The sequence below is a fragment of the Equus przewalskii genome, chromosome 25 (genome assembly GCF_037783145.1).
Source record: "Equus przewalskii isolate Varuska chromosome 25, EquPr2, whole genome shotgun sequence".
Taxonomy (NCBI): Eukaryota; Metazoa; Chordata; class Mammalia; order Perissodactyla; family Equidae; genus Equus; species Equus przewalskii.
In genome coordinates this window covers 35867996-35882715 of record NC_091855.1, presented here as the reverse complement: position 1 = coordinate 35882715, position 14720 = coordinate 35867996, and the positions used below count along the sequence as shown (strand labels likewise).

Sequence of the window (14720 nt, the reverse complement as noted above, 5' to 3'; positions counted from 1 at the left end):
CCAAGATTACAAAATGCCTAGAGAACCCATCTTAAAGTAGGTAAAGGGAGATAATAATAACACAGCGTTTACCATGACCTATGCACAGTTCTGAGCATGGTTACAGACATTAGTTCGTATAGTAATAGAGAAAAAATAGAGTTTTCTTAGTGCAGTTTCCTCTAGCTTCACTCTGACACTGTGACTCCTAACCCTACACAGCTGGGGAATTCTATCAAAAGTTCGGTCCATTCATTTTTTAAAATTAGTCTGAGTTGATCTTACAAATATCAAGTATTTCTAAGTTTACTGAATGTTTCACTTTTGATCTGGTAGTTTTTATTTCAAGATATAGATGGAGTAAGCCTCCTTCCTACCAAACAAAACAGAAGCCGACATTCACCTTCCCACAGACTGCATGATATCCAGCAATAGCGGGGCCGCCAAGTCTGGGCTTAGGTGAATGAATGTGGAGAGGACCACAACGGCCAGCCCAAGGGTCTCCTCATCGTATTCTTCAAGGACGGCCCCACAGTCGTGGCATCTGCAAAGAAAACAGAGGAATGCTTTCCGTGAGAGCCAACAATGTTTCCACATATAACAAAGTACATATAGCCATTTCTGGTGAGTCTTGGAAAAGTCCCAAAAGGAGGTCAGTGGTCTCACTCTAACAACAAATAGGAGACTCCAATGCCAGCCTCCCCACAGACCAGAAGCAGCACATATGGCAGAGATCAGGAGGGTTCACTGCAACTTTCTTTCAGCTGGCAAGCATCTGGCCTGTCCGTGAATCGTTGCTCCCTTTTACAGTGAGCACCAAGTGGACTAACTGTCTGAAGCTTCTGGTTGAAGGATTTTATGCATGTGAAATTATTGCTAGGGATCTCAGTAACTGGATAGTTTTTTCATTTGTTGAAATTAAAAGTGAAAAATGCCCAGACACAAATGGAAACTTTCCTAAGCTTTTGTATTAGAAAATGCCCTATTTGTGGGTGAGAGGCAGGGTAGCCAAGTCAATAGAACACTCTAGAAAGCTTGGGGAGTCTGGATCTCAGTCTCTTCTCTCCCACTCACTTAGATCAGTTTCATAAACTCACCACACCTACTGAATATAATATGTAAAACACAACACCTGCTCTTAAGTAACTTACAACTTATTTCTCTTTGTAGTATCTAATGTAGGTTCAATTTAATATATATATATATATATATATATATATATATATATTTCCCTATAAACTGACTTTTAAAAAATACAGGATTCACAGGGCCTGCCTGGTGGCATAGTGGTTAAGTTTGGATCCCGGGTGCAGACCTATACACCACTCATCAAGTCACACTGTGGCAGTGACCCGTGTACAAAATAGAGGAAAACTGACACATATGTTAGGTCAGGGACAATCTTCCTCAAGCAAAAAAAAAAAAAAGAAGATTGGCAACAGATGTTAGCTCAGGGCCAATCTTCCTCACCAATATATATATATACACGTAGGATTCACATCTATAACTAAAAAAGAATAGAAGTGGAGTACACACAAAGGCAACCAGGAAGACAACTAAGGAAGATTGAGACTTGCAGGAGGACACAAAATGTGGAAATTATACCAAAGGAGAAGCTAAGAAGAGCCCTCCACAAGCAACGTGGTTCTCCCCACATGACATTCCAAGGCAGCTGTTCAAGACAGGCGCCTTCACTTCTTCAGCAATGACCATCAGCAGTGGCCAGCTGCACGGATCCTCACACCAGCCCCTTCCACCTCAGCCTTCTCTCCTTTTATCATAAGCCTACCCAATTTGTCACTTGGGGCACTTTTACCAGGAAGCCTCCCTGGCCCAAGGGGATCTCTCCAAACCTGCAATCCTACGAGTCTTCTTCTTTATCATACTCGCTGAACAAGAATTTATGTACCAGGCACTGTATAGGGAGCTTAAAGTATAAAATACAGAAGAAAAGGTCCCGGTCCCTAAGGAGCTCAGAATCTATTACAGAACATGTATGTAAAAACAACTACACAATTAAAATGCAATGTGATAAGTGATAGAATAGAGAGATGTATCAAATACTGTGGAAACTTGGAGAATAGCATGACTAATTCAGCCTTGTGGAATTAGGGAAACTTTGCCATAAGCTAGGTCTTGAAGCATGAATAGGAGTTCACTAGGCAGAGAAAGTAGAGAGAAGGGCACCTATGAAATCAGAGGAGAGAAAACATCAGGCATGCTCTGGAAGAGGTGAGGGGCTGGGGAAAGAGTTCCTGGCGTCAGGAGTGTTGGGCCATACCTTCACAATCTAAAGGGCCTTTCATACTAAGCTAAGGCATTGGGACTTTATCCTATAAGAAACCTGGGGATATTGAAGACTGACAAACCAGGAGGTGACATAACCAGTTTGAGATTCAGAGAACAGATTCTATTGGCAGGATGGGAGTAAGAATCAAGTCTCAAACTTAGTCCCATCCTAACAATTTGAGCTTCTGGTTGAGAGATGTTATTTGTGTGAAGTTATTGCTAGGAATTATCAGTAAGTGGATATTATTTGCTTTCATCCAAATTAAAAAAGAAAAATGTCTTGGCATAAATGGAAGCGGCCCATAAAATACTACGTTGCTAAAATAACAAATGCATACCAACTCTTATGGCTACAGCCATTTGAAGAACAAAGTATGACTTAAAGCATAGCATGCCGCCTCTGATACTTTCTCACAACCACAGTGAGCAAACTCTCAAAATCTGTAAACACAGGGAAGAAAATAACCGTGCAAGCTTACTTGTCTGTCATCACTGTCGGCTGCTCATCTGTGAATTCTTCGGGTGCTGGCACAAACATACTGACAATGCTGGGTGCCGACAGCAGGCTGGATTTAGTGGCACCTGGGTAAGCAGCAAAGAGACAACTGGTGAATCAAGATCCGTTTCTGGGGGCCAGGAAAAGCCCCATGCTCCTCTTATACATCCTCCAAAGATCACATTCACAGGGATGTGACATGGACAATCCAATTGCACTGTGAAAAACCCTCAAGAGTAAAATGAATTCAAGAAAGACTGTGATTTGTTTCTATTTGTATGATTTTAAGAGCCCCCATCTCTCCCTTTGCTTCTTGACTTTGAAAAAATCAGAAAGAGTTCAGGTGTGCCAACAGGATACTAGGATAAACATGAAAAAAAGAGAAAATCTATTCAAAGGTACCCTTAAATGAGTTATTTAATTAACTCTTATTTGCTAGCATAAATGGAAGCTGCCTATACGATGCTATGTTTCTAAAATCACAAATGCAGACCAACACTAAAATGTTGCTCATTTTGGAAGGCTGTAAGATCCCAGAACTCCACACACCTAAGCAAGGGGAGAAGTTTGAGCTAGGAAATAGCAGGACAGTTTCCTACTTTGGAAATTAATATCATAAGCTCCCAAGCAAAAGACTTGATTTTTTTCAAACTGAAATATTGTTGAATGAAATATCACGTTTTGCCAGAACCATCCAGTGACGTCAGCCCATTAGTATCACAGAGTTTCAAACTTTAGGTATTGATGCCTTCAAAGAGCTCTGAGGCAGGAATTTTGGCAAGATGCTCTAGTGGTGAGTAAACCTGGAGAGCCACCAGTGCCGGATTCTCCAGGGACTGTGGGAATGAGGCGCTCCAAGAAGAATCCCAAAGTGACAATCCAGAATAATGCCATTTTCTAAAAAATAATAACAGTGGCTCTGAATTCTTCAAACAGGAAAGACGGCAGAAAGACCCAATAGTTTCTCATCAAGGAACTGGTAACCTGGTGCCACAAAACAAACCAAACTCTGCATGATCTTTACTTAAATAGGAGAAAGAGAACAATTCAGATAATTGGTTTCTAAAGAAATCAACATAAAAACTTTAGAAATCTCACCAAGTGGACAATGTGTTTCAATCTGAGGGAGAAAAAAATGGTATTGAAACCTTTGAAGAGTCAAGATGCTTCCATACTATACAGACTCTCCTGCCTGATCAAAGGCTACCAAATGTGTTTATGAGAAGCAGAACCACAGACCCAATGGCAAAGGAAAGTATCTGAAAATATCTTTAAGTCACTTCCAAAGATCCCAAATGGGAATCCAAATTTTACTACTATATTTACCAGCTATCTCTGAGATAACACTCTTCCCCAAGTGTATCCAAGTGTATCATTAACAAGGATCTCCAATTCTTTCATAAAGATGGTGCTATGAATGGAAGCAAAAGTACTTATTACAAGCATAAATACAAATTGATTAATAATAGAAAAGGCAAGAATTGGGCCAAGATAAAAAAAGACATGATTGGTTATTAAACAGTAAGGTAAACAGCATGAAGTTGCTTCAAGAAACCAAACACAGAAAGTTTAAATCCAATACTGAACACTTCTTAAACGTTGACAGACTATGTCTACCAGATACCAAAATGTCTGTGCTAAAAGTGAAAATATTCAGCTCATAAGATTTATAGTGACATATGAATAGTCTTATTAGAAACATGAGAAATTGATTTTTTTTTAAAAACTCTGAATCAAGGCTTTCAGAAGATTATTGCCTATTACTATTATATAGAAATCATAATTCAAGTCAAGAAAAGGGAGAGAATCAAAGTCATTCGGGTGGTTTCAAGCCAATCATTACCCAATACACATGCCAAGGAACAGGTATTTTTGACAACAGCATTGTGAAGCTGTTTGTCTATATGACAACACAGAATGTGTGATGCAATATTTATGGCAGTCATCTATAAAAGCAGATAGGTTAAGTTATTGGGCGTTGGCCCCCATATGGCAACATTAGCTGAACCAATGGATTTCTGAATACTCCTAATGATGTGGGAGCAAAGAGTAATGTGCAAGAAGGTGGGAAATACAAAAAGGAAGCCATAGACCTCAGCTACCTTTTGTTATAGCTGAGTCACAACTAAGTCTGCAATATTAAAGGCAGCCCCATTATCCTCCAGTTGTTGGCAACACTTTAGATGCCACCACTACTGGTTCCCCTAATGAATACCCAAAGTGTACTCTATTTGGAACTAGGAATAGAAATAGAAAGTTCTTCGAAACTTGAATAAAAGAGGGGACTTCCTCTTAAGCCCAGCTTCAAAGCTGGAGATTTTGACAAAGCCCCTTTGGGAATGTTAGAGATAGGAGAAAGTGTAAAGGTGTTGGTTTGTCTCAAAGCGTGTATGCACACATCAGTCCCCTAGCTACATCAACGGACTCTTCCGTTTACTGTGAAAGAGACTCACTTTCTGTATCTGTTTCCATTGCCTCATTCCATTTTTGCTGTTACTAACTGAGTCACTGGATCATGGATATGCACCAGAGTTTGCTCAACCACCATAACGTCTCATAAAAACTTTTCCTAGGCCCATAAAGGAGAAGTCTCCTTTCATTGGATAGAGAGGCTAAAACTGTTACTCATTGCCAAATAAATGTTAGCAGAAGCTGCAAATAGCTCCTCATACCTAAGGAAAATTAGAAGAGTGACATAGTCTGGAATAATTGGTCTGCTTGATTTAAGGGACTAGCTAAGAGATGTGGTTGTCATAATTCATTTTTTGTTTTTTTGCTTTTCACAAATGATAGGTTAGCCTACTTCCTGAATTAAAAAAAAAAGAACAAAAGTAATGATTAACTAGCCGTGAGATGAATTTTGAAAATACATGGGCTGGTGATCTTAGCGTAGATTTATTCTGAGTTTGGTCCTATGAGCAGCATAAAGTCAAGTGTATATTTTGTGCAATTTCAGATAGCTGAAAATAATGTATTACTCTATGATCTCAGCATTCTAGAAGGAACACAGATAAACCGGACCATGCTCAGAGAAGTAGATACAAGATGATATTGAAAAATGATACGTATTAGGAGGAATACCAAAGGACCCAGGGATGTGTGGTTTAGAAAAGACTGAGGGAATAAGCAATGGGTAGCTGTTTTCAAAGGTGTGAAAAATTATGAGAGAGACTAGACTTGTTTTGTGTGGCCCCAAGGGTTAGAAAGTCACTACAGGGATGAACTTTCTGTCGGTCATGTTCAAAGAGGAAATGGCGTGCATTCCAGTCCCTGGAGGTGTTTGAGCAAAGGTTGGATCCACTTCCTGGAGCAGCTAAAGAAGAGATTTCAGCAGCTGCCGAGTGACTAGATAATTAGCATACATAGTTTCTTTCAGCTCTTACAGTCTGAGGTACTCTTACTCAACTAACCTCTCGTCCTCAATGGCTGGCCCTCCAGGTCAGGGTTGAGGCATACTGGCACATTACACTGGCGTTTCCCGGGCTGTATCTGTTCTGTGGATAAATAGAGCATTTTAGTCTTCAATGTGGTCAATTTAGCACAAGTCACAACACAAAGAATTTAACCAGTAATCTCTTGGGGCCATTTTTGGGTCATTGTTCTTGTTGATTATTAACATTTACAGGAAACATCCTAGATTTTAGGGTAGAGTTGTTTGGGGTTTCACTACAAACCTGCCATTCAGGTATATGAAATGCAATTGAAAGCAGGAGAGCCTTGAAAACCATCCAAAAAACGTCCAGATTCTCTAGCCACCCCCCCAAAAAAGCTCAAATCCCATATCTCTTGATATGAAATGAAAAAAAAATGAAAGGCTAATGTCACAACCATGAAAGAAATGTTTTATGCAAATCAATAAATACATAAGTGATCATTTGGGGCAATGGCCAGAAAGGTCACATAGAAAACATGTGGAACTGGCAGCAAGGAAATGACAGGCATTTGCCTGAGGGCTGAGGAACAGGAGTGGGGCAGAGGCAGACATGGAGGAGTGGTGCTTCAGAAACATTTGTTTCATATGAAAGATGAGGCAAAGAAGCAAGCCATCGGATGTGCACAGACAGGAAAAAAGGCAGGTATTCTGTGAGCAAGCAGGTGCATGCTGAGGTGAACTGATCATGACCCATGTTTTCGACTGCCTTTCTGAGTGCATCTCAGTGCATCTAAAGACCAGATTTGTTATTTGGAGACTAGCAAGTCACTGAGTCAACACAGGTGCTGTAAAGTGACATGCCACCTAACACTGAATTACACATTCATTGACTGTCGTCTGGTCTTGGATTTGGGGAAAGCTTTTTATGGCACTAAGAAAAAGAAAAAGAATATGAAGATGAAGCTGTAGTAGGACTTGGTGACTAGAGAACCAAGTTGGAGGATGGGGACAAGCCCGGGAGAACTCGGGTGGGAGAAATTCAGACAGCATGTAAATGGCAAACACTAAACGAGAAACCAGAGGGACATGAACAAGGCTGAAGTTTGGCTGAAAAGTGGAAAATTCAGTTAAATGGGTTATTTGGCATCATGTAGATTTTTTTTTTAGGGTAAAATTTGGATTGTAAATTGAGATTTATTTGCCTTTTTATTACTACTGATTCAATCAAACTAGGCTGGAATTGTCGTCAGAATCTAAAATGGTTAGCTTAGGCTGAGCTACTTGCTAAGAAAACAGTAGCATGGTAAAATAATCTTCAGAGCCCCCAGGCCAACCTAATAAAAGCGGCATTTCATTATCAGAGAACTAACCAAACAAAAGCTCCCACTCTCAGTTCCTCACATAGCTTCATCTCAGTACAGAGAGACAAAATCCTCTCTGGTCCAGAACACCAGAAACACTTCACCCAAACCCAGTGAACTCTCCAGGCTGGTTGTCCGATGTCTTTGTCCTTATCTCCCTTGCCCGCTGGCTTTTGGCCATTTCATTACTCACTACCACTTATCACTGAAAGGAAAATAAAACACTAAACCTTTAAAATGTTAAGAACCCTTATAAAGGCCAGGAGAGTTGAAGCTATCTGTCAAATGTAGGATTGGGTATGGTGTATGGGATTTAGTTATCTAGACTAGCTCTCTTTTTTTGAAGAACAATGGGGGAAAATAAGATGAAATGTGTGTAAATATTATGGTTTTGAAAAAATAACAGTATCTCAAGATTTTGGTTTTGTGGACATTAGAATTCTCGGTCATAAGGAAGGGTATTAAAATAATCTCATGTAACTGTAGCCAGAAAGTACTAGACAAGATACTAAAATAGTCCGATCCAAGTGCTGGCCCCAGAGCATATCACAGTAATAAACCCTGATATTTTCATAGTGCGTGCATATTGCAGAGTGCTTTCACATATATAATCTTGTAACTCAAATGACCCATTTAATTAAAAAAGAAGAAGAAAAAGAAAAGGCAGGCACTCAAAAGAGCAGGATTGCGGCAGTACTACTGGTTTGAGAAAGTAGTACATGTGCAGAACGTGGTAACAAAGTTTAGAGAATGCAGAGTGATCATGTTTAAAATAGACATGTCATGGCAGTCAATTCTTACTTTACAATTGAGGTTAGATGCAGTTCCATCGTATGAGCATGAGGGTGTGCGGCTGCAACTGGTGACCCTGCTGACTAGAACACAGAGCTCGTATTCCCAGACCTACCGGCAGATCGTGACGTCACTAGGCGGACATGTGTTATTATTATTATTACTATAAATATTCCCTTATTCTGGTACTTTATAAAACAGAGAATATTGATAATCAGATGTTCTGTAATTTGCATCATGAAATCATAGTTGCATTCCCTCCTTTATGCATTTACATCATTTAACCCCCAGATAGATCACCTAATATCTGGAATCTGGGTCTTAGAGAAAAAAAAGAGTTGGACCAGCCTAGATGGACAAACAGGTGTTTCTAGAACACTTGGAAAGTTTAAATAGACTTATTATTACCTTAGGTTTTTAAAAAAGTTATTTGAACCACAAAACACAAGAGAAAATCTATTCCTTAGTAAGGGAGCAGAGGGGACACAGAGAAAGTGGCATTAGCTAATCTGAGAGGTAAAGCAAGAAAAAAAGCTTGACCCACCAGTGTCCCAGTTGCTGATGTTATGGGGGGCGCTAGACTGGTGTTCCAGCTGTCGCTTCATTAACTGGCTCATTGTCAGAGCTCCCAGAGATCCCCTTTTCATCTGCCTATACTGAGCTATATGGAGGAAATTAGGAGATGATTACTAGGGGGAATAAATTTCCACAGCACACAAAGGCTCTACACAGCATATAAAATCGTAATTGAACCTTCATTGGCTATTTGTAATTGTTTGGTAAATTGTATGCTCCTGTCCAAATGAGAAACTAAGACACTATGCTATTCCGGGTGCCTTTCTTCCCTCAGTAAAGACAGAAACAGTGCCTATGGGCGCTTATCTGTAACCTGTAAATATTTACTCCAATTACAACAATATGATTATTTTCATTTACTTTTTTATTTGCATACTCTGCCTTGTTCCAAAAAGGATTTAAGACAGACAATACTACTTTGAATTTATAGCTTAACTTTCTTTAGTGGAACTTGTGCATATATAGTTTCACTCTCCATTATATCCCCATGAGGCCCTCGTGTGTGTGTGTGTGTGTGCGTGTGTGTATGTATGTGTATATTTTGGAGTAGGATGACACATATCAACCCCAATTTTTAGAGAGAGAAATTGAAGCAAATGAAATTGTTACTTGAACCAACCAGCAAATGAGCTGGCTGTAAAACCAAAACATGTTGACTCCAAAATCAGTGCTCCTTTCAGTCTCTGTATAAGCCTCATCTACTGTTTGAAAAATGTGAACTGCATAACATTCCACAAGTATGTTCTAGCATACATCTTTGCTTTAGAAAATAGTGGTAACATTTGTATCCTGCAATTAAGTACTGACAAATATCCCACCAATGAAATGTCAAGTTATAAGCGTTTCCAAACCAGAAAAACAATGAAAAGCACTTCTGCCAGTAGACTGCTGAGTGGGACGGCAACCTGCCTCCTACCCTCCTCTTCCTCTGCGAGTGGTCCCACGAACCCTGCCATCCGCCCAGCGAACAAGCCAGAGCGTCGCCGACGTGCCTTTTCTACATGATCCCAAACACCTGGATATTTGAGAACTTGTGGTTATTCACTCTCTTATAAGGACGATTCAGAAACTGAAGCTCTGAATTACATGCCCTAGAAAGGAATGGTAGAAACTGGGATGATTGATGGCCCCTGGAAAGCCTTAAATGTTATACACAGGTTTCGCAATCATGATACCAAGGCAGCAACTTGGTGAGATGTGAAATCAGTTATAACATTATTCTTAATGTAGTCAGCATGCTGTTTGATTCATGGCGGTCACGGCATGGTTAGTTACAAAGTAATCAGCTAATAAACTGATCAAAAGAGAGGGGTGTGATGGGAATTCTTGTGTCTTGGAGTCCGTGTTAACTGAATTCACAGAAATGACTATGCAAACCAACGTGAAAAGTTTCTGATTCTTGTTGTTGATTGGTAAAATTTACAATTTTATGACTCACTTGATAAGTTCGGTTTCAAGTAAAATCCAAAAGCAGATATCTTTTAGAAGATTGAACAAATTTAGAAATTAGTAGGCTCAAAGGATTTAAAACCTCTAGTGTATGAATAATTTCTCCAATTCTCAGTTGTTTGTAAAGACAGCAGAATTCCCTGAGAGTAAAAACCCTCAATGTTTAGCTCAGTGTGTAAGGCAGCTGGCATCCTGCCTCCAAGAACACGCCACAAAGAGCCACCCCACACATGCTTTTAATGGAGAGGAGGAGGAAGCCGGGAAGCTGATGATGCACTATGCTAACTCCAGGCAGGCTAGATGCGATCATGACACAGGTGACACATTTATTTTACGGTACATTTAACTAGCACTGAAGTCAAGCTGACTTAGTCATCCTATCTCAAATTACACCTAATTTCTAATTAGAATCCACTATCATTTTCTTGGATGACTCATGCAAAGTAAGAGGAGAGAATATGCTTTCATGATTTTAGTATGTGAACTTAAAAATGGGCATTTTATCATGTTATCAGACTTTTGTGATAAAAGAAGAACATGCAGATTCAGAACTAGCCGTTCTTCTTTGCTACCAAAAGGGCAGGTAAGTGTCACTTGGAAACACTTTCTTAGAATTTTGATGGTCTCTGTTATAACTGAATTTGAATTATTCTAAGGCAGTGTAGTATACTAAAAAAGAGCATGAGCTTGAAAATCCAACAGACCTAGCATTAATTCCTGGCTCTATCACTTAGTACCTGTATGACTCTAGGCAAGTCATTTAACCTCCCTGAACCTCCTTTTCCTAGTCTATCAAATGGGGTCAGTAATATCTGCCATGTAGTCCTGATGTAAGGATTGAATAAGATAATAATGTGTGTAAACCATTTAGCTCAGTGCCTGGCACGTGGTAAGTGTCAAATAAATGGTAGCTATTATTATACTATTATGACTGTAAGCTCCTTGAAAACAAGGGGTGTCTTATTTATTTGCTTTTTTATCTCCAGTGCTAAGCACAGTGCCTGGCACCCAACAGACACTTAATAAACAGTTGCTGAATAAAAAATGAATGAATGCATGGATGAATGAACGATGAAGACGATGATGTTGTTCCATACTACCAGTCCAGCATTTAGGTTAAGATCTTTTTCTGGTTTTCAGGATCACCCTCATTTCAAAAGACGGTCAAATGAAAATTAACTAGCTCTTCAGGCAGTGTCCACATGGAACACAAAATATACAGCCTGTGTGACAAGGGTTTGCAGAAGTTGCACCTCTGTTTGTATTTCTGATTGCTGCTGAGAATTACCCAGGCTAAAGTCTCTTAATAGACCCCCCCGAGCCAGGTGGACACCGTCATCTCCACCCCAGTGGAACTCAAGCTCCTCATGGGCAAATCTAGGACCCCAACAACAGAAGGCAGTTTCAAAATAGTTGCTCCTATAGAGCCTGTAAAATTTCATCTCATTTTTATTTTCTGATCCCCAAGGGCTAGATCCAGTCATGAGTTTAGGCTCATGATATTTCTGATAGATTTATTTTATGATAACCTAGATAAAATTTTGTCAATAATGGAGGTTATTCAAATTACACAAAGCTGTTCCATGTAAAATCCTGTCACAGACAATGCTTTCCACTTGTCCCGAATGAGTCCCATGCTTATGTTTGGGCTAGTCATATACAATTCTTATTTGATTGAATTATGAGATTCACTGATTATTCCTTAACAAATTAGGATTCTTGGCCAATCAGTAACCATACTGATTTATCAAATGCTTGAGATGTTGACAAAAGTGGGCCTATGCCTCAGGGTCTCTGAGAACATACAACACAATGTCACCTAGGAAGCTAACACAACATTAAAAAGAGAAAAAAAAACAATACCAAGAGTGTGAAAATTTAAAACAACACAGCAGATAATGTTCCAAAATCTCAATGTACTGGTGAAATGATCACAAAAGGAAATCTTACTTGATATTGAGGAATGGCTACTTGTTTCAGGCACACCTGCTTCTAATGTAGGGGCAGATGAGGATTCCCGTGGCATTTCCAAAGTTGAAAGGCCTTTAGTAGAGGGATCTACAAACAGAATATTATTTAAAACTCAGGACATTGATTCAAAGTAAGTTCAAGAACCTTTTCCATATCTTTTCCCCTCTTGCCTAATACACCCACTCAAATCATTACATACTTTCTGGCCCTACTAATTACTTTCATGGGATTACAGACACACCGGTTTCACAGTTCCATAGGGAGTTGCTTCCACATTGCACTCTACCTGATTATAATCTGTGGATATGCCTTTCGGAGATTAACGGTAGCACAATTACAGAGCTAAAGCTTGGCATGCTCACATGGCATATCCTTGAGCAGGTCACTTAACCTTTCCAGAACTGAATTTCTTTTCATCTGCTACCTAAAGATGCTTACAGTTCATTCCACCTGTATCGTTCCTCCACTCCACTTTTGTCTAGCAATTTCCTGCTCATCATTACATCTCAATTTATGCAGCCAATTCCTCCTCCACAAAGGCTTCCACGACCGCCCCCCACAAACACAAAATACAAACAAAAAACTGGGTCAGGTGACCCTCTTATATCTTACCCAGAGCACCCTGTCCTTAATCTTTCCCAAACTTAACACACTCTAATGTAATTGTCTATTTACTTATCTATAACTTTTTGCTTAACCAGAAGGAATTTAAGAGCAGGGACTGTATCTAATTTTGAATAAATACTATTAACTCAAATTTTCTTTTTTATTAGTTGAGCGAGAAACAGAGTGTATCATTTTCTTCTTCTATTTGACAAAGGTATCTAAAATGAACTATTTTCTGCATATAATATTGTCATTAACCTATCAATAATGGGAAACAAGCTGTCCCACATTATTCTAGGTAAAGATTATCCTTCAAAAGTTGTTGAAAAGTTTAATGGTTTATCACAGCAAACCCCCTAAAATTCTTTACAAACTTCCTTGCCATCTTAAGCAACACTATATATTGAACATAGTGAGCAGCCTGGAGTTAACACTGTGGGCTTCCATGATTATACCATGCTGTAATTCGGGGATACCCACCTAAATGGCTTCAAGTTCTTAAGCTTCATACATTGTCTCTGTCTCATCCCTTCCATATTGTCAATTATTTCTTCTTGCCACAGGGCAAGTCACTATACATTCACACATACTTTATTTAAGTATGCAGATGCTATTCTATTATTGGATGATCACTAAACTTGTTAAACTGTCAGAAATAAAAGTAAAATAGATCCTAGGTGAGAACCTGGGAGAAAAGTTGTTTTTTGGTTTTGGTTTTTTTTTTTTTTTTTTTGCTGGGGAAGATTCACCCAGAGCTAACATCTGTTGCCAGTCTCCCTCTTCTTTTTTTATGTGAGCTGCCGCCACAGCATGGCCACTGATAGACGAGTGGTGTGGTTCTGTACTTGGGAACTGAACCTGGGCCACCAAAGCAGAGCACACCAAGCTTTGACTACCAGGCCATCGGTGCTGGCCTGAGACAAGTGTTTTTTGTTTTTTTGTTTTTTTAAGGTATGCTTTTTGGTGAGGAAGATTGGCCCTGGGCTAACATCTGTTGCCAATCCTCCTCTCTTTTTTTTTCTTTTCTCCTCAAAGCTTCAATACATAGTTGTATATCCTAGTTGTAAGTCATTCTAGTTCTTCTATGTGGGATGCCACCACAACATGGCATGATGAGTGGTGTGTGGGTCCATGCCCAGGAAATGAACCAGTGAACCCTGGGCCACCAAAGCGGAGTGTGCAAACCTAACCACTCGGCCAGAGGCCGGCCCCTGGAGAAACGTTTTTAAGCATTGATTTTGCAACATCTATTTTTTATTCTCACAGGGCTTTCTGAATAGGTATGATTGCCAGATTAATAATTTCTTGTAACAAAAAAAGTATAACTGTTACGATGTTTCCTGAACTCTCTTATTAAAGCATAAAATAACTACCCATTTTAAATTACCTCAGTCATTTAGATATTAAAGATTAGGTTATTCTTTTTCTCTTAGGTATTCTCCCCAAACCACTAGTTAAAAACATGCGTAATTATCTCTCTTCCCCTTATCGGCCTCTATTTTATGTATGCTGCTTCTGTGCCATAACAATCCCACCAACAATGGAAAATGAGGAGGCTTAAAGCGAATTTTCAAGAATTCTTTGAAAGATAATTGGGACTTTTAGAGTTTTGGTATGCTTTTTAAAATTCCTGGTGTATCTTTAATTTTAAAGAAATGTCATTACTGTAAGATAGTTATTAATAATCATTAGTGTACCAAGATTCTCTGAGCCAGGCAGTTTTTGCTCAGTCCTAAATCATTTTATGAAGCCTTCTGTTTGTATCCTGTTTAAGACAACAAATATTTGATTAGAGCTATGTACTCAGCTTAAAACATCCCTCTTCAGT

General features: G+C 39.3%; 1 protein-coding gene across 7 annotated transcripts in view; it reads right to left on the bottom strand.

The window, feature by feature from the left end:
* The window catches only part of UNC79 (unc-79 homolog, NALCN channel complex subunit), a 240600-nt gene that overhangs the window by 56273 nt on the left and 169607 nt on the right, over positions 1-14720 (bottom strand). For 4 of the 7 annotated variants that reach the window (XM_070594580.1, XM_070594578.1, XM_070594579.1 and 1 more), the window contains 5 exons: positions 12266-12373; positions 8835-8951; positions 6175-6258; positions 2748-2850; positions 383-523 (listed from right to left, as the gene is read on the bottom strand). In XM_070594580.1, the coding sequence (XP_070450681.1) occupies positions 383-523; positions 2748-2850; positions 6175-6258; positions 8835-8951; positions 12266-12373 (553 nt within the window). The remainder of the gene's footprint in view (positions 1-382; positions 524-2747; positions 2851-6174; positions 6259-8834; positions 8952-12265; positions 12374-14720) is intronic. The other 3 variants (XM_070594583.1, XM_070594581.1, XM_070594584.1) reach the window with 1 other exon arrangement.